Raw genomic sequence first — 19,495 nt, 5'->3', positions numbered from 1 at the left:
GACTCTTGAATACTGAGAAGACCTGCAACTGAATTTCATTTCGGTCCTACTTCCTGCCCTCAGACAGCTTCCTGTGGCTTGAGGGCACCTAAGCTTTACATACAGAAGTTCATAGAACATGTTTGGTTTTGTTTTTTCTTTTTAAATTTCATCTACCCACCCACTCTTGCAGCCCACTCTTGGAAGTTATTCCCCTTTGTCTGCCCCCACCTACAGAAAATAACTTCATAAGGACAAAACCAGAATGGAGGCAGAGGTAAAAATATGAATTTTAATTCAGAACATTAGTGTATTTACAATACAAAGTTTCTCTCTTTCTGGTCAAAAAATGAGAGAGAAAAAAAAATCCACGTTACAAATGTGTGGACAGGTGCAGGCAAAGTGATTTTTGCTACTTCTTCACCCGTGGGAACACCCATGGGAAAGCGATGGTGAGAGCCTCAAGATGGTACCGAATGGCTCTCACACCCAAGTAGCCATCACAGAACACAGTCCAGGAAGTAGTGTGAAGTTATTCAACAGTTGCTAAAAAATATGTATATACATACAATATATATGTACACATACACAGTCCCATTTGCAGTTTAACCAGATTCAGCAAATCGTTCATAGGTACATAAGCAGGTAGACACAAGCCTACTGACCCGTGTGCAAGCACAGATTTGCAGAGGCACTCATGCTACTGGATACACAGGTACCTTCTCACCCAGACGCACGCATTCCTTTCCCCTCTGCGCTTGGACAAACATGCAGAGGCAGGTGTTTTGTTAATGCTACTTACATGGTTCCTAGGTACAAGAAAAAACTTGGAGGAAAAAAAAAAAGCACCAACCCTCTCATCTGACTCACTGGATTGGAATCCTTATTCCTTTTGAACCTGAGGGAAATGGGGGTGTGGAAAGGAAAAGATAACATCCTTCTGGTTCTCACAGAACCACTGAATCCTCATTCCTCTTGCACCTGAGGGAAACGGGGGCGTAGAAATGGTAACATCCTCCCGTTTCTCATGGAGCCACCGCTTCTGAATCTCCACGACTCTTTTGCCAGAGCGATAACTAGTTGATACCGAAAGGGGGCAATCCTCTCCTGCTCCCAGAAATAGGCACGTCCTTCCACCACCTCCCTTGAGTCAGATATAGCTATCAAAAGGCTGCAATGTGAGCCAGTTCAACTGTCTGATCTCGCACAAAAAAAGATCTGCAAAAAGTGAGCGAGGACTTTACCATCTGGACAGCCAGCTTAACCAAGTCACCCTACAATTTTATCCACTGCATGATGGGTGGAGCACCTGCTTCAGCAACAACTTGTCCGTGAGTACACGATCTACCAAGTCACTCTGAGCTCCTGTTTCATCTTGGTCAGAGTCCACACACCACTTCCTTTATAAGGTGCTTTCCCTCTTTGTGAAAGGAGTTGTTACAGAGGCCTGTGTCGGTTTAGAGATGCTGAAGTACACAGCGGTTGAGAAGGAAACCTCAGCCTTCCCCCAGGATCATCTGCTGCTGTCTCCAACAAAACCAGTTATGCAGTATTAGTAAGATAGGGAGGTACAGGAAAAGGAAGACAGGAAAGGGAGGGAGCTATGATCCTCTCTTAACAGCAAGGGCAACCAAAGCAGGAACAGATTAAAGACGGCTGTGGAGGCTGCAAGGTTGCACAGAGTTCTGGTTTAGCAAAGCCTCTTGAACAGCTTCACTGCAGCCACTCAGCTCCATCTGGTTGAGGACACAGCTGATGTGCTCCACAGTTGCAGCGTGACCCAGCTGCAGTTTCCACAGTCTAAGCATTTCATACTGGGCATCTCGTAAACGTCGATGCTCCATCTCAATTCGCTCTAGATCATAGTCACTCAAACCCAGACGCCTCACAAACTCTTTCCACCGAGATGGTGGTACGTGATCCACCACAGTGTAGAGAATAGCAGGATCTGTGATAAGAGAAGAAATAAAGTGAGAACCAGGATTCTGCAGCCTCAAGGAGAACGTGAATAATCCAGTGCCAGATGATGCCTTGGGATCATGCATTGCCCCCTCCTGTTCAGGTCTTCTACAAAGTAGTCACACAGACTCGTGTGATGCCCAGACATGCTCTTATCCCTCAAAAAGAAATGGGAATGCTTCCATATGCTGTTGTGTAAGGTTATGAGCAGAGCCAAGCACACATGCTTACGGCCTTGCTGCCACACATTCCTGCCAAATTAATGCCTCTGGGTCAACGTCCCAGAGGCATTAAGACTGAGAGTGTGTCACCACATACAACAGTCCATTTTGCCGGTAAGGAAAAAGGGTCAACAGAAGGGCCTTGTGTAAACGTTTAGCATATACAGGCTCACAGGCTCTGGGCATTGTACTGTGCCATGCATGAAGTACACACGCAGGTCATGCACACCTGGTAGGGTCTGTCCAACATCCTCCTGGCCGCATCTGCATAATCAGGTTCTCATTTGCCTGGGAAAGGAGGGAAGGATGGGGCAGATTCACTTACTGTCTGGAAGCTGTGTCCTTCTCGCAGGTCTGACGCAGTCCGGTAACTCCTGTGAACTTTGCAGCAGAGGTGCAGGTGGAGGTGCTGCATTCACTGACAATTCTGCTTCCTTCTGAGACTCAGGAACAAGGGTGGAAATTTCACTTCTTTTTACCTCAACCTGAAAGACACACTTTCTTAGTTCAGAATCACACACAGCAGCACAATACACCTGTCTCCTGCAAGGAACCACTCACTAGCTTTACATACTAAAGTTTATCCAAGATAGGTAGGGAGCAGTAACTGAAGTTTTAATTCTTCCTATTTGCCTTCTTTGAGCAGAAGGCACCAAACATGTTTTTCCAGCAGAACCCAAGGATTTTAACTCTCTTTTGGCATCAAAAAATAGTAGTCTGGAAAAAATATTTCCTTACAAAATCAAGTAAGGCTGGGACCTGACACCACCATTCCAGAAGCTCCACATGCCACCTTTCCCATCAGCCTCTCTGTACAACTGTGAAAACCCCACCTCAACTATTGTCGGGCCCTCTTAATTTCAGAAAAACATTAGACCTGAGAGAACACTGTGAAGCAGCACCGAGAGGCTTGTGGGGTCAAGATCTGAAGTGAAGTAAAATTAGTTAAATCCTCCAAGCTTGAGGTATATAGGGAGAAAAAGGCATTAAGGACCAGCTATCTGGGAAAAAAAAAAAAGGCATCCAGGCAGAAAAGAGCAAAAAGCCAAAAAAGCCAGGAGTTTGAAAAGCATCCTCTAAAAGAAGAGAAGTAAAATGTTAATGGCTCCACCCTCTACAGGAAAAGACTTCTGAATTGAACAGCCCTATTGCTCAGCTCATTTGAAAATACAAGGCCTGAAAACAGCCCACAGGGAAAAAATGTTACTCTGGATCCCAGGCTAACATAGTTGCAAGCAGAAGGAAAGCTCTTATACCCAGCATCTTGCTCACCTCAGATACTGGCTCCTTGGTTATCTGTGGCAAAGAAACTTAAAAGAAAAAAAAAGAAAAAAGAAAGCAGAAATTATTTTCACTTCCTCCTGTCCCAGAGAAAACAGGAAAGCAGCTATTCACGATCCCACCCTGAAAAAGGTTTTATAGCAAAATGCACACGTCCCAGCAATGAGCTCACATGCACTTCCAGTCACAGCTATGGGCATGGATGCAGAGTTGTAAGAACTGCACCAGTAAGCTCAGCTATCGAGTTCTCGTATTCCTCTGGCCTTGCAGCAAAGCAGAGTAACGGGATCCTGCTTTTTTCCTCACATGTGCAAGCATACACAAACACACAGAGAATGAGGTCTACCCCAATTAATATCACTACATATGCTGCTGTACTCACCACAGGTGTAGAAAGACGATGCTATCCCATTTCCTTGGACCAGCTTCAGTACTTTATTTACAACGTAGAGGACAGAGATAACTCCAAATATTGCAACGATGATGCCAAGGACAAGGCTCTCATCTGGACAAAAGGGAGAGGACAGATGACTGAGAAAGAAAGAGGTAAGCGCTAGAGGAAGAACATCAAGTGAAGACGTGCAAATGGTAGGGAGAAAAAGAATAATAGTTTGAGAGAGTGGAGAAAATAACACTTTACAAAAGGTGTTAACAGAACAAAAGCCCACACTGAAAAGGTGCCACTGTCCTTCAGTTTTCCCCATACTCACTGGGCCCAGTCGAAGTTGGTGAGGTAGTCACTGGGCTATGACACTGCAAGCATTCTTCTCCAGTGCAGCTGAAAGAGCAAATCAGAGAGGTGAGCATGCACAAAATGAAACACCAGCCAGTTGCAACAATCCTACATAACAGACAAGTCAAGATGAGCCTGCAAAGCAGAGCAATGCAATGTGGCTAGTGCCTTTGGGTTCTTAGTGGGCTGATGCCTACACAGAGAAGATGTGGGGTGGCAGAGGGGAAGACCCAATTGCCCCAGAAGGCAGAATGTTGTAAAGTTATGTCAAGATGGACAGAGCTTTGAGAAAAATCTCCTCCCCCTGTGGGGCTTGTGTCTGCTGTCTCTCCTACTCAATGGAGGGGCATAGAGAGAAAAAAGCTCACCTGTTGCAAGGCTTGCAGACGTTACTAAGCGTCAGGAAGAACCGAGGCTTACACCTGCAGATTGTGTCTCTGTTCTTTGAACCTGTACAGAAAAGAAGAAACCATTCCCATAACCTGGACAGAGAAGAAAACAAAAGGAGAAAAATCTACTCCAAGATGGATGGGAGACTATCCCTCTTTGAGCCTGGGACGCTGCTACTGAAGAAAAAGAAGATTCAGTCTATGCCTGAGGACAGGGTTGGGGGAGGATAAAAATAACATAAAATAAGGGTCCCACTGTCCTGGTAGGTCAGAGACCTCTGTAGAGTCTTGGAAAGGGACTAAAATTACAGTGCAGCTGAAATTGGTCTAATGGATAATGACAGTTCCAGTGCAAAAGTGGGGAAAGTCACTCAAGTTCAAATGTGACAGGAAGAGGAAATCACATTAGTCAGGCAAAGATGAGGAAGAAGTGGTCCCATAGCAGCTGGGACTGGTGAGGAAGTCAGTTCGGGGCAGGGAGAAATCAATTCAAGCCATGGGACATGTATCCACTCTTGTGATCTGCTATGCTGTGAGTGGAAGGGGTAAGAAATGAAAGAGCTATTGCTTCCAAGCAAGTTACAGTATGGGAGAGTAAAACATATGTGGAGGGGAGCAGGCAAGAATAGTGATGGAAGGACATAAGTTGCATGAGGGGAGAAAAAACCATACTGGAATGAGCAGCATGCATTCTGTGGCAAGTGAGGGACAGGACTAAAACAGTTTTACATCAGCCAAGAGGGAAGGAATTGCTCAAGGGCAGGGTACAATGATGACCCTTGAGGATAGGCATAAGCAGTGGAAACTGTGGCAGAGAAAGATTACTGAGCACCACAGGAAATGCTTTCACCAGTGAGACAGCAAACCTCACACCTGGCAGGGTAAGAGACATGAATTCTGCTTCTCCTGATCCCTTTCCCAAAGAAGAGGTACCACAAGGTACAAAACATTTAAGGGACATGAACAGAATTAGACTACAGCACAAACTGGAGGGTGGCAAGCAGTATTTGGTTAAGATCTCTGATTCGTGGTTGGAGATGAGGCAGCTTGGGACAGCTAACTTCTCCCAGACACCTGCACCATCCCCAGGTCACACCCAATGCCCCTGGGTACAGTTCGGTATTACCCAAGCAGCTCTTTAATTTAAAACACTACACAATACACTGTGGTGGTTCAGCAACCAATTGACAAGCAGTTCAGCTTGGCACTGGGACCAGCAGTATTTTCAGCCATTGTACTCAAAGTGCTGCCAGCAACTGGTGAGGGAAATGAAATGAGCATCAGGAGAAACATCCACACAAAGACAAAAAAGGAAGGTGAGGGGGGAAATCTGCTCTAGAGCCTAAAGACCTTGCTTCAGTACAACCAAGGCAGAGGTACCAAAATTAAGTAGAAAATACCTCCTCACAAAAGCCAAAACCGAGAAACCATTGAAGGACAAAAGGAAGGTAGAAACTGTGATAGGAAACAGGGGTTGATGCCAAGGCAGGCAAAAAAATAACAGTCTCTCTTGGGAAAGGGGGCAGGAGAAAAACCAAATATTGTTCCAAAACTACAGTCACTTCAGGGCAAGGTGCTACAGTGTGTCAGAAAGTGAAGAGGGCCGCTAATGCGTACCCTAGTTCAGTATGTCCGTACTGGAACCATATCCATGCCATACTCACAGTTGGCAATAACCCCATTGGCACATGAGCTGCAGTTTCTACACTCGAAGAGATCAGGCAGGCCACTCTGATATTGATTCTTCCGACAGCCGCATACAGTATCTTGCTTTGGGGTACAGGGGGTCTCTACTATCTGTTGGAATTCTGAGGAAAGGGAAAGCGATCATTGCAGCCTCTTCCCTCACCTTCAGATGAGAGCACCGTTATGATGACGGGTATTGTTATCCCCTAATCTTCTCAGAGAACGGCCAAAAAGGCCTGCAAACTGAGTCTCAGACTGTAGTAATTTGGTAACCCTTATTCCTGCCATCCCCAACCCCTTCCCATACACTGTCCTTCTGCCCATTCGATTGCTTACTTTTCCAAGCTTCCTTACTCACCCTGCCATCCCCTCCAGCCCCCCACCTGCCATCCCCTCCAGCCCCCCACCTGCCACTACCACCCATTTTGCTCAGGTCATGTAGATAACTCACCTGTACGGCAGCGTGTACACTGGAAGCATTTAGACATTGTGTTATCAACAGCTGTGAATGTGCCATTAGCACATGGAAGACAGACAGGTGCCTGGTCAGGCCGATCACAGTCTTTTGCCTTGTAGGTACCTGCAAGAAAATGACTTAACAGAGCTCTGACAGGATGACAAACACATTCTCTTAGAGAGGATGGGAGTCATTGATTCTTCAGAGAAACCCTGTAGCTGATGGCATAAGAATTGAGTATACTTCCTCCCACCAGTGTGAGGGACACTGACAGCCCAAAAGAAGAGACACAGAATAAGAGTTTATCTGGGCAGGGACAGGAACCAAGGAAAAGAAGCACCGATGTAGCTGTAGGACACAGACAGTTTGAGAGTACAGGACAGAGAAATGCCTCTAAGGTGAAGGTCACTATTACTGTACTTATTTTACACACCTGCATGGCATCTCATGCAACAGTGGGTCTCTGTGGGATGTAGGTATTGTCCTAGTTGACACTGCACCTGCCTCCTTTCTCTCCTCAAGGGGTTAGAGGGGTGTCTTCCATTCCAAGCTACCCGATGGACTTGCAATGTGTATGGCACTGGAGCAATTTCTACGGATTCCTTTGTCAACACACCGACAAATATTAGGATAACCTGTAAATACAGTGGGAGAGAGAGGGAAAGAAAGAGGGAGAGTAACAAGGTGAGAAAACACCATATCCCCTGGCAGGCTGCACATCTGACTTCAGCTCTTACCATTAGATCTTTTTGTAACTGTGAGTTCAATTGACTTGACCAATTCTGATATCAGGACCCTCCACTGACAAAAGTGTGCAAGGAGATACTTTACCAAAAAAACTCCCAACAAACCCATGCCTGTTATCTGTGTTTTTAATATGCCATACAACAGTGTCTACGACAAACTGGTTGTATATAAAACAAATACTTTTTGTGATGTGCAATTTATAGATGGAATGCCTTGAAAATGCTGCAGCTTGCAAGAAAGTTACTCAAGAGCAAAGGAATGTTTTTATTAAGGCAGGCAATAAGGCTGCCCATCTAGAAACAGTTTCAGAGAGAAGAATGCATCCAGTACTTGCAGTTCTACTGAATAAATAAACCAGATGGGAAGTTTGGAATAAGGCGGCAGAGGAGTATCTCAATGCATGCAAAGTACAGAAAAGCTTCCAAAACCCCTCCTGAGCAAGCCAGCCGTAGAAACGTGGGAAAGTTAGGTTTTCAATTCCTCCCCTCTTATGTACATTCTTCCTTTTAAACTGCAGCTGTTAACATTCAGACTGAATAGTCTGCCACAAAAAAAATGCACTTTTTTCTTTAAATTCCTTTAAGATTTACTTGCTATTTTTCATTTTAAAGATAGCCGTTGTCAAGAATTTAAACAGAAATATTAAGATGGGCATGGCTGCAGCATGACTGTAAGAGAATGTGAGTGTGTGTGTACACACACACGAAGGAACAGCAGAACAAAGGGTTAAATGAACAGCCTGTACCAATCACGAAGGACACCATTCCCTGGACATTGTTTTCAGGATGCTATTCCCAGCAGTGAAGTTGAGAAATGTGCTTTTTATGTCACGGCCAAAAGGTCTACACTCTGGTAAGATCACAGCACAGATGACTCATCAGAAAAAGACCCTGCACCAGGAGGATGGTAACTAGATTGCAGCATGTAACAGACACAATTCCTTTGCCTGTCGGCCCAACAGAAAAACAGACCCTAGACATGCATTTCAAACATGCATTCAGACAAGAAAAAAATACAGTAACAGAAAGGTTAAAAAAGAAAAAATAAAAAACAAAACCAGGAAACAGCTTGGCCCAAGATTCATAAAGCCTGAAGTCAGCAAGTTTCTACAGCAAAGGCCCATCCCATATCAGCTGATGACTCCTGAAGGGTATGATGTCCAAAAACTAGTCTGTAGTGCCATGCAGGAGCCCACTGGTGCCACAAAGACTTGACAGTCAGTGTCCCTTGCTGTCTGCATTACACACAAGGGATCCTGGCCACACATGTGTTGGTGCTTGTGCCAATGTAGTCTATGCATCAGATCATGTGAATGCATGAAAATCAACCCTTTTTTTGCAAGTAAATACCACCCCACCCCATCCATACAATCTCACACCAAGTTTTACTACACTAATTTCCCTACATTGTAGTGTTTTCCTAGCTTGCTTTTTTGGAAGTGATAAGATGCCTAGCTATACAGGCACAGCTTCAGACTTCTGTTTCTTTTTGCTTTTTCAGCTAGGAGAGTTATAGCAAAAGCAAAGTAAACCAAAAAGGGTAAACCACAATGCTGATACCAATTTTGTGGTTGCAAGCTTAAGAAATGATACACAAAATGAGATGGCTCTGACAGTCCCATGTTGTCCTATTTCTCTCTCAAAATTAAAGCCTCGGGGGAAAGAGGTACATACATGAAAGCAACTTGAAACCTCAAGAAGGATAGGACTTTGCAACTCCGACAAAGCAAAAACCCCATTTTTCAGCAAGCTCTGTCATACAAAGACATATTCAATAGACCAGATGCTAAAATGGTGAACAGGAAAAAGAACCACTCATTTAAATAGCTATCGTTTCAGACTTAATTAGCTGACCACAGGATAAATGCGAGCACTCCACCAACTCAGTAAGAAATCAGCTGCTGAAACAAGTTTTGTAAGTCTTACAATTGACTGCTTGCAGGAAAATGGGTAAAAGATCATTCACACAGATGGTCTGAGAGCAACAAGTAAAAAATCCTGATTCTCTAGCCAATAGTTAATCCCCTGACATGGGAATATATACAGCCAGCCGATAAACCAGACAAGTCAGCAATAGAAACAACAGAGGAAAGCATCAAAGATCAAGCCAAAAACACGTACAAGATTGGCTAGATACACCTTCAAAAACAAAAGAAAACAGGAAAGGTGTTCTCAGTTTTTCAGATTAAGTGAAAGTGTGCCTATAAGTATAATCAAACCAGACTTAACACATTATTACTGATGAAAATCTAAGGAACAAAGTCACAGACCACAAGTGACTCACAAACCAATGACTCGGCCTTCCAGAAAAAAACCATTCACATGGTGGAAGGAAAAAAAAAACCCAAAACAACACACCACCATCTTAGGCAGCTCCCTAAGCCGTTCAGCAGTATACTGATTTATACCAATGATGGGCTTCATAAAATTCAGGAAGTAGTCTATTCTATTCTACTTTCATCTATTTCAGCTAGAAGGGACCTACAACGATCACTTAGTCCAACTGCCTGACCGCTACAGGGTTGACCAAAAGTTAAAGCATATTATTAAGGGCATTGTCCAGATGCCTCAATGATACTGGCAGGCTTAGGGCATCTACCACCTCTCTAGAAAGCCAGTTCCAGTGTTTGACCACCCTCACAGTAAAAAAATGTTTCCTGATGTCCAGCTGAAACCTCCCCTGGCACAGCTTTGAACCATTCCCACACATCCTATCGCTGGGTACCCGGGAGAAGAGCTCAGCACCTCCCTCTGTACTTCCCATCCTCAGGAAGCTGTAGAGAGCAACGAGGTTGCCCCTCAGCCTCCTTTTTGCCAAACTAGACAAGCCCAAAGTCCTCAGATGCTCCTCACGGGATGTGCCTTCCAGCCCTGCCACCAGCTTTGTTACCCCCTCTGCAGGCATTCAAGGACCTTCACATCCTTCTGAGGTGGTAGGGCCCAGGATGGCACGCAGCGCTCAAGCTGAGGCCGCACCAACACTGAATACAGCAGGAAAATCACCTCTTCTGAGTGCCTGGTTCTGCTGCGTTTGGCGCTCCCCAGGATGCGGTTTGCCCTCTTGGCTGCCGGGGCACGCTGCTGACTCACATTGAGCCCGCTGTCAGCCAGCACCCCCGGGTCCCTTTCTGCAGGGCTGCTCTCCAGCCCCTCCTCTCCTAGTTTATACTTGGGCCCAGCGTTACTCTGTCCCAGGTGCAGAATCCAGCATTCAGACTTGTTAAATGTCATGCCATTAATCATTGCCCAATGCTCCAATCTATCCAGATCCCTCTGCAAGGCATCTTGTCCCTCAAGAGAGTCAACAGCACCTCCCGGTTTGGTATCAGCCAACTTGCTAATGGTGCATTCAACTCTTGCATCCAGATTGTTCATAAATACATTGACCAGAACTGGCCCTAGAATTGAGCCCTGAGGAACACCGCTAGTGACCGGTCACCAGCCAGTTGTGGCTCCATTTACCAAGCACTGAAGCCACAAGACATTGTAACAGGTCACTAAGGCAAAGTTAGGAGGTCTTCTACAACTGAAATAAGGTGATTTTCTATGGTTAGATTTACAACATGCTCTGATTCCACTTGCCAGGAGAAGGAATGAGGAGTACCCGCTAGCCAATGCTGCATAGAAAAGTGGAGAGCATGTACTACCTAAGCCAAATGATAATTCAAACCAACAAACCACATCATGCACACCGGTGATTCACATTTTTAGTGGTTGGGGACTGCCCAGGGAAAAAAAAAAAGTCAGCAGAAACTCTAGGTTTTACTTCTGAAACTGCTGCAGAAAAACAAAATATGGCAGGTGAAAACCAGAACACTGCTTCCTTAACTTCATTCCACCCCTCTAGGTGACAGCTGTGCGCCCCGCACATTCTCCTCACATGTGAGGCAACCCTAGTTCCTTCGCATGTCTCATGCCAACACTTACTGCCCAACAGCTACAGTTAAAAAAAAAGCTCCACAAGTCCAAAAGCTCTTCTATGCAAAGTCCTGGAAGCTGAGACAGAAGTTAGGAGCCCCTGCAGCATCTTCAACCTCAAATATTCTTGAATTATGGCCACCAAGACAATTCACATCCTTGCTGTTCCTCCTGCCTCACCAGTCCACGCAAGCGAGGCGATATCTCTGCAGAGTAAGGCAAAAAAAGAAAGTAACAGTAAAGATAAAAGTGAAGAACACAGCCAGATGCAAGAAAGACTGGGAGGCGGGGGGTGGAAATAGGAAAGGACATTTGAGAGCACTGTTCTCAGGCCAAGGAGAAAGAAGGAACAGTATCTGAAACAGAGGGGCAATGCAGGGAAGTGCAGTGTTCCAGGGCTACTGTATTATCACCTGCCAACACCCACAAGGTTAGGAAATACCAAATTACTCAGCATGGATGCCACAGCTCTGTATCATGAGCCCTGCCTTCCCTGTGCAGAGCTGTGGCCCTGCTGCTACCTGCAAGGCTCCTAGACCTCAGGGAGAAGGGTGGAGGAAGCAGGTACAGTGGCACACAGGTATGACAGTATGATGGAACAGAGAAGATGGAGAGGGTTGTGTTGGGAGCAAGATTCCCCCCTTATAGAAAGCCAGTGGATACCTAGAGGTGTCCGGAGTGGACCCAGGCATCTCACAGAAAGCAAACTGAGTGGGAAGCGGGGGATTAGACAGGTGAGAAGTGACTCCTGCCCCAACAACCTTGAGACCCCACGCCTGTTCACGCAAACTAACAGGAATGCAATACTTGCTGGAGCAGATGCTCAGGTATTAGTATTCCAAACAATTCAAATAGTATTCCTCATCACTAGACTAATGTTTAAAATACTTCCAAATTAAAAATTTCCAGAGTTTAAATCTCCTTAATACAAAAGCATAAAGCTGAAAGTTTAAGAATAAAACCATTTTATAAATCCAGTTGTGCTGTTAAAATCCAGAGATTAGGAGGCTAACTCCTTTTTTTGTATACACCTAACATATTCATCATGTAATAAAGCGTTTCCCCACCAACAACCTATTCAGCTTCTCTCAGAGAAGGCTTATGTTTTGCAAATCACGTCTTTAAACAAAAGAACTACCTGCAAATAAAAGGCACCACAAGTCATTAGAATTTCTCAAATATTTCTTAACAGAAACTTCCTTCTGCTTAAGAGTTCAACATGACACACACCAATGCACAAGTAATCTCCATATCAGTCATCTGTAAGCCTTTTTGATGAGTCATTAAAAAAAAAAAACAGCCAGCTTGGAAGTTTGGAAGAAAACAGAGGTCCTGCTCAGAGTGATAAGCTACCAAAGAAATCAAGGTGCGTGATTACCCTTATGTTCTTTGACTGCTTCTGCCATTTATCAAAAGCTCTTCAAGGTTTGCATTATTTTTTTTTTTTAGTTTGCTATACAAAGATGCACAGGAAACTAGAACTTCTGCTTTACACATTGAGAAATGTATATTAAAGCAACATTTACAGGAACCTTTTCTTGTGGCTCACTAAAACCTGGAAAGGTCAAAAGAAGGATACAAGAGCTATTATTATAAATAATCCTCCATTTTATGAAGATCAGATGAAGGAAATACTGTATTTTAGGCCTTGTATAAAACCAGGAGACTGGTGATAGCTTTCACGCAATGAAGAAAGGTCTTAGAAATCTTTATAGAAAAAAAATCCAAACCAAACCCAAAACCTATTATTTATCTATAAAGATCATGAACTTCACATCATAAAATGTATATATATACAGTATGTAAAGTTAGAAGTTTTTATTTCATATTAATAGAGATAAAGAAAAGAGTGAAGAGGTCAGTAGATGATCACCATGATAAGAAAATAACTCTTTAATTTTTCCTTAGAGGACACAGCGGTGAACGCTAGGTCAGAGTCCCGAGTCACAGACACGCAACACCCCCATAGTTCAGGGATGACTTCAACAGCACAGCTGTACAGCCTCGCAGCAGAGCGCTGTCGGAGCAAGAGCTGCGTGAAGGCTCAGCGGGGGCCTACCCTTCAATCCCAAGCTGATTTTCAGCTGGGCACGAGCCCTCGGCCTCTGCCCACGCTGTGCCGCAGCCGTCCTCACACCCCTGGTCAGTGACTCACTATGTGAATTTTTTTGAGTTGGGTAATTGTCACATGCTGAGTCCTATTCCTTGGACCTGATATACTCCTGTTTGTTTTAATAGGCGAATGTAGCAACGTTCTCTGAGATGTGCTTTCTACTGTCAGGTTCCCAAGACTGAAACAGAAAGATCTGTGTTACCAAGGGTTCAAAGGAAGCACTCGGTTATCTGGGGATGAGGACAAGATTATGGAAGAGAACAAGACACCTGCCCCAACTAAAAAGGAAGCCATGATGACTAAAGAAAATGGAAGGAGCTAAATAACAAAATTAGTTTTACCCCAAATAATACCCCTACTGCAGAAAATGGATTACTTAATAAAAAGGGAAAGGCATCCAAACTGACTATACTGATTACTTGTGAGAACTTAAAATTCCCACATAATTGAAATTGGCACAGATCCAGATATCAACAAGTTCCATTTGGGTAGAAGTAGATAGTCATCAAAAACAGAAATTAAAATTAGATTAATAAGCAGATAAAAAGTGGAATGAACCTGGTTGGACAAAGCAATCAGACATGCAATCAAATGCTATGAATTATTAGGAAAAGATCTGAGGACAAAACAGAAAGCGTTATGCCAATGTATAAATCCATACGGTTTGAATCCAGAGCGTAGTTCTGGCCCCCAATGCTGAGAACATAAATTAACCCAGATATGGCACAGGGAAAGGTAAAAAGGATCATCAGTGGTACGGAATGGTTGCCATATGGGGAATGATTAAAAATACTAGTCTGTGAAAGAGACAACAGAGCAGAGGATACTATAGCAAGCTCTAAAGTCATGAATGCCATGGAGAAGGTAAACTGGGATGGCTGTTGTCCATCTCTTCCAAAGCAAGACCTAAGACGCATCACATAAAACAAGCAGGAGATCAGTTCAAAACAAATACAAGGAGGTACTTTTTTAACCATTTTTTTTAGCCAGCTGAGGTGCGGGACCCCCTGCAAGAGTGCTGGGAGTGCCAGAAATGTGCCCAGGTTCCAAAAGTGATCATCACACCCGTATCAGCAGAAGAAAAAACACATTCAGTGGTCCGAAATATGAAGACACCATTTCAACTCAGTAATTCCTACAGTCAGAGATCACTGGGAACCAGGAAAGTGTTTTTATTTTTCATTGCTGTACTCTTGCCCTTCTCTGAAACCCTTGGTAGACCTGGCTGCTACTGGAAACAGGACGGTAGGCGCAAGAGTTCTTTCTCACAAAGCACTTGGTGGCTTTGTTTTCAATTTTTATCTAATGTAGCTTCTGACTTTAAAATTGCAATACCTCCCTTTACCTTAAAAAGGAATTAATGCCAGAAGCACCCTTGTGGCCATTTTGCCTTTTTCCCCTCATAAATCTGAACTGCCTTTAATAAATGAAATGAACATTAAATATTTTTTTTTCTTAAATGAGGCAGAAAACACACCAGCCTCAGCAGAGATAGCTGCCTTTTTTTTTTCCACTGAGAAAGTTAGGAGAGCATGGGGAAAACACAGAGTACCTGGAAATGAGGTTAAGGACACACAAAAAGAGAAAACGCATGGACACAAGCTACAGGAAATTCTGAAGAATCAGAGGAAACATAAAAGGATCAGAAATCTAGAAGGGAGCATCAAGGGAGTAAGAAAGGCCATGAGGTCAAACGTAGGATGATGTGGAAGGTAAATGGAAGATGGCAGGGCAGGCAACGCAGTGAGAATTGTAACACTGGAGAAAGTAATATGATTTTATGGAAAAGATAAACTTTATCTGTAATGAGCAAGCGTGGTGTTACTGAGAATTTACTGATGTGTGAACAGGAAGGGAAAACACATCCTCAAAAAGTAATTCCACTAAAGAACACTCTTCTTCCAGCATATTATTTAACTAAAGACAACATAATGAATTTGGGGAATCCAAAGATGGGGGGGGCATTTTATTTCCAATAATATGAATAATGTCACATGCAGTATCTGAATTACAGCAAAATATGTGCACCACTATACTTAAGTCAGACATATGCTTCTCCAGGTTTGCTAACTCTTTTGAAATCTACATGCAAGTCACCCAAACAGTTGATATACCCTACCTAGGTCCCAGGATGGCAAGTGATCCACAGATAGTCAAGGTGTAGAGTGCTCCTACTCCACAGTTTTAGTTGTGTGGTCTTGCCAGTGCTAGCTGTAACTCTTACTACTTGTTTCCAAAAGCTTCCAAGCAGAAAAAATAAAACTTCTAGAAGAAGGCAACTTCGAGTAGGGCAGTCACAACTTTTTGACAGCAAAGTAACAACTAATTGAACGTCACAAGTCCAGTGCCGCCAAGTGCAAGTGTTTGTTACTAGGATGCTCAGGTATTTAGGCGATGAATAGTTTGACCTTGTAAATTCTATACTAGAACTGATAGTCATGTCATGATTCTAAGTGACATCACCCCTACTGTCACAGCTTTATCACACGTCTACCGATACTGGATGGTCATTCACCTCTAGCAGTCGGGTTATTCACACAACTCTCAAATTTCTTTCACAAGCAACCTTTTCACCTGCAAAATTACAAGCAGCTTAAAAACCTTGACCCAAGACACCCAAGAAGACTAAAGAAGATTTATCAGCAAAAGTAAGCTTGCTAAAAACAAATCGACGGTTTGGGGCACAGGTACAACCCACTAATCTTCGTTTCGATGCCCGCAGAGCCGCGATAAAGCTTCCCTTGCGTGAATAACAGCAGCGGGCCCGTCCCGCCGCTGGCGGTAGGAGCGCGGGCAGCGGGACCGGCCGCAGGGAAAAGCGGGGCCGGCCCCATCCCGCCCCCGCACACCGCCGGCGGGAGAGGAGCCGAGCCCGGCCCGGGCGGCGCCGTACCCCTGGCGCCGGGACGGCCCCATGCCTGGCGACTCAACGGCCGCCCCGCGAGCTCCAGGAAATCCTCCGTCATTCCCGTAAATCCAGGCGTCCTTTTCACTGACTCAGGAATAAAACCCGGAAACGGTGGCGACGAACCCGGGGTCCAGCGGCGGACGAGGAGGGGGGAGGGGGAGGAGGAGGAGGAGGAGGGGGAGGAGGGGGAGGAGGGGGAGGGGGAGGAGGAGGAGGGGGAGGAGGAGGGAGAGGGGGTAGGAGAGGGCGTAGGAGAGGGGGGAGAAGGAGGGGGGAGGAGGAGGGGAGAGGGGGGAGGAGGAGGGGGGAGGGGGGAGGAGGATGGGGGGAAGGGGGAGAAGGAGGGGGGGGAGGGGGGAGAAGGAGGGGGGGAGGGGGGAGAAGGAGGGGGGGAGGGGGGAGGAGGAGGGAGGAGGAGGGGCGGGGAGGAGGGGGGAGGAGGAGGGGCGGGGAGGAGGGGGGCGGGACCGCCGGCCTCGCTTCACCTCACCTCACCTCAGCGGCGCCGCAGCGCCGCTGCCCGGTTACACGGGAGGCGGCCAGGTGACAGCAGAGCCAGGCGCGGCTCGGCGTCCCGACCGCCTGTCGCCGCTCCTCTCGGCCCGGCACCAGCTTCCCCCTCTGCCGGAGGAAACAGACCCCCCAGGACCTGACCGACTGACCGCCCCCGCCCCCCGACATGCGGCTGCCGTGAGGGGGAAGCCAGAATCCCCGGAGAGCGGGAGCCGAAGGCGGGCTGTCCCGCGGAGCAAGAAGGGGGCGAAGAGAGCCCGGGCCTAAAAGCCCCGCGGCGGGGGAGAGCGGCGGGCTCCGCGCTGCAGCCCCGCAACCGGGTAAAGAAGAGCTCACAAACAGCCCGCTGCGGGACGGGGGCCGCCACCGCCGGTCGAGGCAGCGCCCCGTCGGGGCACGGTCCCGTCCCGCCGGGGCAAGAGCTGTCGATGTCCCCCGCCGTGACTTACCGTCCCCAGCGAGCTGCCGGGCAGCGCCGGGCCGCGCATGGCTCCGCGGCCCGCTACGTCCCCATGGCAGGGTCCCCCGCACCGAGAGGAAGCAGCCTCAGCCCTCGCCCACCCCCGGCCCCGGCCGGAGCAGCCCCGGCGCCGAACTGCTCCCTCTCCAACTTCCTGCCAGCGGCGGCAGGAAAGAGGGCGGCGACGGGGGGGCGGACTGGCGCCGCGCCCCGCCCGGCGGCCCAAACCCGCTGCCGGCGGCAGCTTGTCTTCAAAACCGACACCGGCGAGCCGAAGGAAAACAAGCGAGGTACATCGCCGGGCTAGAAAATGCGCGGGAAGAGAGTCAAAGAAGGCTCGCAGTAACCTTAAAATGTCCTCACACACGGGTGTTTCACCTTTCAAGCCGTACTTCTACTGTTAGGTTCATGTGACACTTAACCGCGGAGTTGTAAGAAAGTAACTCTTTGCGTCTCTGCCTGCCTTGTCGGCGCCTAAATAATTCTAAAGGAAGGTATTTATCAGCCAGAACTAGCATATTTAGAGTATACACGTCCATCCTGTACTTTTTAAAAGACATTAAGTACATTTTTAAAAGTACATTTAAAACACATTTTCTTCTCCACTCCAAGGAACGAGCAGCATCGATAGTGCAAATGAAACAGCGTGTGGAACAGTCTGCGCGAGCTCTGCTTCCTTAACGTACGCTCTTAATGATAGTTTTAAAATAAAACAAAAAAAAAAACCACAACCATAAACTGCAGGGAACAAGAAGCTAAATAACAAAGAACTCCCCTTCATTTGTTGCCTGGTAAGACCTTGTCTTCGTGCTATTTTCAGAACTATTTCCACACCTAAGATAATGAGCTGCATGTGTTCGTTACCTGGCCTGGACTCCTCGCCTGCTAAGGGTGACAGGAATTGGCTGTTTGTTACCGCAAGAGACAGGTGTCACAAACAGGAGGGACCAGGAATGGGAACAGCGGCAGCACCTTATTTTCCAGCAATTGGTTTGTGACAGTGAACACTCCCCCCTCATTTTCTGCAATTATCCCCGCACAAGTCAATAGTATGAAATTCAGCGACTAAGCATTGTTTTGGGAGAATACACCCATTTCATGCATGGAAGCCCAAAACATATGTACAATTCACTCCATGCACTGCTTGCAGACAAAGCCGAACACCTCCACCGACTGTGTCCACTCCAGAGTCACGTATCTGCTGCACAGAGGCCAGCAACGGCACGTGCACAAGGCAAAATGCCACGGGCCACACACCTATATCACTCTTTTCCATGCTTCAGGTTTGGAACAGCTCTGACTTTCCAGCAGCAGGTTCCAGGAGGGAAGGAAAAGGCAGAATAACCTGTTATCAGGCCACAGCCATCTCCAAGGATAGAGATGGAAAAGATTTATGAAGTTTCGTCTAGTTCATTTCCTTGTCTTGAGCAAGGACAATACAAAATTAGCCCCTAAAGGAAAAATTCTCATGCACTGATGAATGAGTTCCATGGAGATGATAATGTTTTTAATGGATTGCTTCAGATTTATCACATACTGCCATAGGAGTGGATGAGGCACGCCCTTCAGTCTTCGTGGAGATTCAGCTTTCCAAAACCAGAAGCAGCATTTCTCTAGAACCACTCAAGTGTCAGAGAAATCCCCACAAACCTTCACGTTTGACTCTTCCCGCAGCTCGGGGAGGGGGGAGCGATCTCACATCCCGCCGCACGTTTGACATTTACATGAGTGTCAAACCCACCAGCGCACATCCACTTCCCAGCTTTCGCCAGAACCGGCAAGCCCACGCCACCCTCCCTCCCCGCCGTCTTCATGTGGCCTGCCAGGCCTTCAGTGTTTCCCGAGGCTCCGTGGCTACCTGCCACCGGGCCCCACTCGCCACCCTCCCCTCACAGCCGCTGTCAGCTTGTCTGTCAGCGCGGCCGCTTGACTCCCGCCCTGCGGAACCCTCCCGCGTTCCCGTTTCTCGCCAGCCCTCTAGATGAGGGATTGCCCCGGTGAGCGAAACGATCTCTGGCCACCGTTATGACATTTTTTACCTCAGGGGCGGCTGCGGGTCGCCCACTTGCCCGCACGCTTGCCCCAGGACCGAGGAGCTACTACCACCCCCGCGCACCGCCCGCCGCCAAGAG

General features: G+C 46.7%; 1 protein-coding gene across 2 annotated transcripts; it reads right to left on the bottom strand.

Annotated features, from left to right (window-relative positions):
- Nucleotides 1-257: 257 nt before the first annotated feature.
- Nucleotides 258-19,466, bottom strand: TNFRSF1A (TNF receptor superfamily member 1A). Of its 2 annotated transcripts, none has more exons than XM_064465527.1 (10): nucleotides 19,403-19,466; nucleotides 7,139-7,340; nucleotides 6,700-6,828; nucleotides 6,227-6,370; nucleotides 4,542-4,623; nucleotides 4,151-4,218; nucleotides 3,823-3,945; nucleotides 3,432-3,469; nucleotides 2,485-2,644; nucleotides 258-1,927 (listed from the first exon to the last, which is right to left on the bottom strand). In XM_064465527.1, the coding sequence occupies exons 2-10, from the start codon at nucleotides 7,152-7,154 to the stop codon at nucleotides 1,626-1,628; spliced, it is 1,062 nt and encodes a 353-aa protein (XP_064321597.1). In that variant the 5' UTR covers nucleotides 7,155-7,340; nucleotides 19,403-19,466; the 3' UTR covers nucleotides 258-1,625. The 2 variants fall into 2 exon arrangements, with proteins under 2 accessions (XP_064321597.1, XP_064321587.1); XM_064465517.1 differs by lacking the exon at nucleotides 19,403-19,466 and adding an exon at nucleotides 17,353-17,530.
- Nucleotides 19,467-19,495: the final 29 nt, after the last annotated feature.

The sequence above is a fragment of the Phalacrocorax carbo genome, chromosome 1 (genome assembly GCF_963921805.1).
Source record: "Phalacrocorax carbo chromosome 1, bPhaCar2.1, whole genome shotgun sequence".
NCBI classification, from domain to species: domain Eukaryota; kingdom Metazoa; phylum Chordata; class Aves; order Suliformes; family Phalacrocoracidae; genus Phalacrocorax; species Phalacrocorax carbo.
The sequence above is the reverse complement of the archived record's forward strand: the minus strand, read 5'-3'. Positions and strand labels throughout refer to the sequence as shown.

What these genes read in the sequence shown, in the direction of transcription:
- TNFRSF1A (XM_064465517.1), bottom strand. Translation starts at nt 17,391, where the DNA reads ATGCGCGGCCCGGCGCTGCCCGGCAGCTCGCTGGGGACG. An exon ending in TTGCATGAGATGCCATGCAG is followed by an intron (nt 6,829 to 7,138) that starts GTGTGTAAAATA and finishes ATTTTCTTGCAG; the next exon opens with GTACCTACAAGGCAAAAGAC. An exon ending in GTGTACACGCTGCCGTACAG is followed by an intron (nt 6,371 to 6,699) that starts GTGAGTTATCTA and finishes CCCTTTCCTCAG; the next exon opens with AATTCCAACAGATAGTAGAG.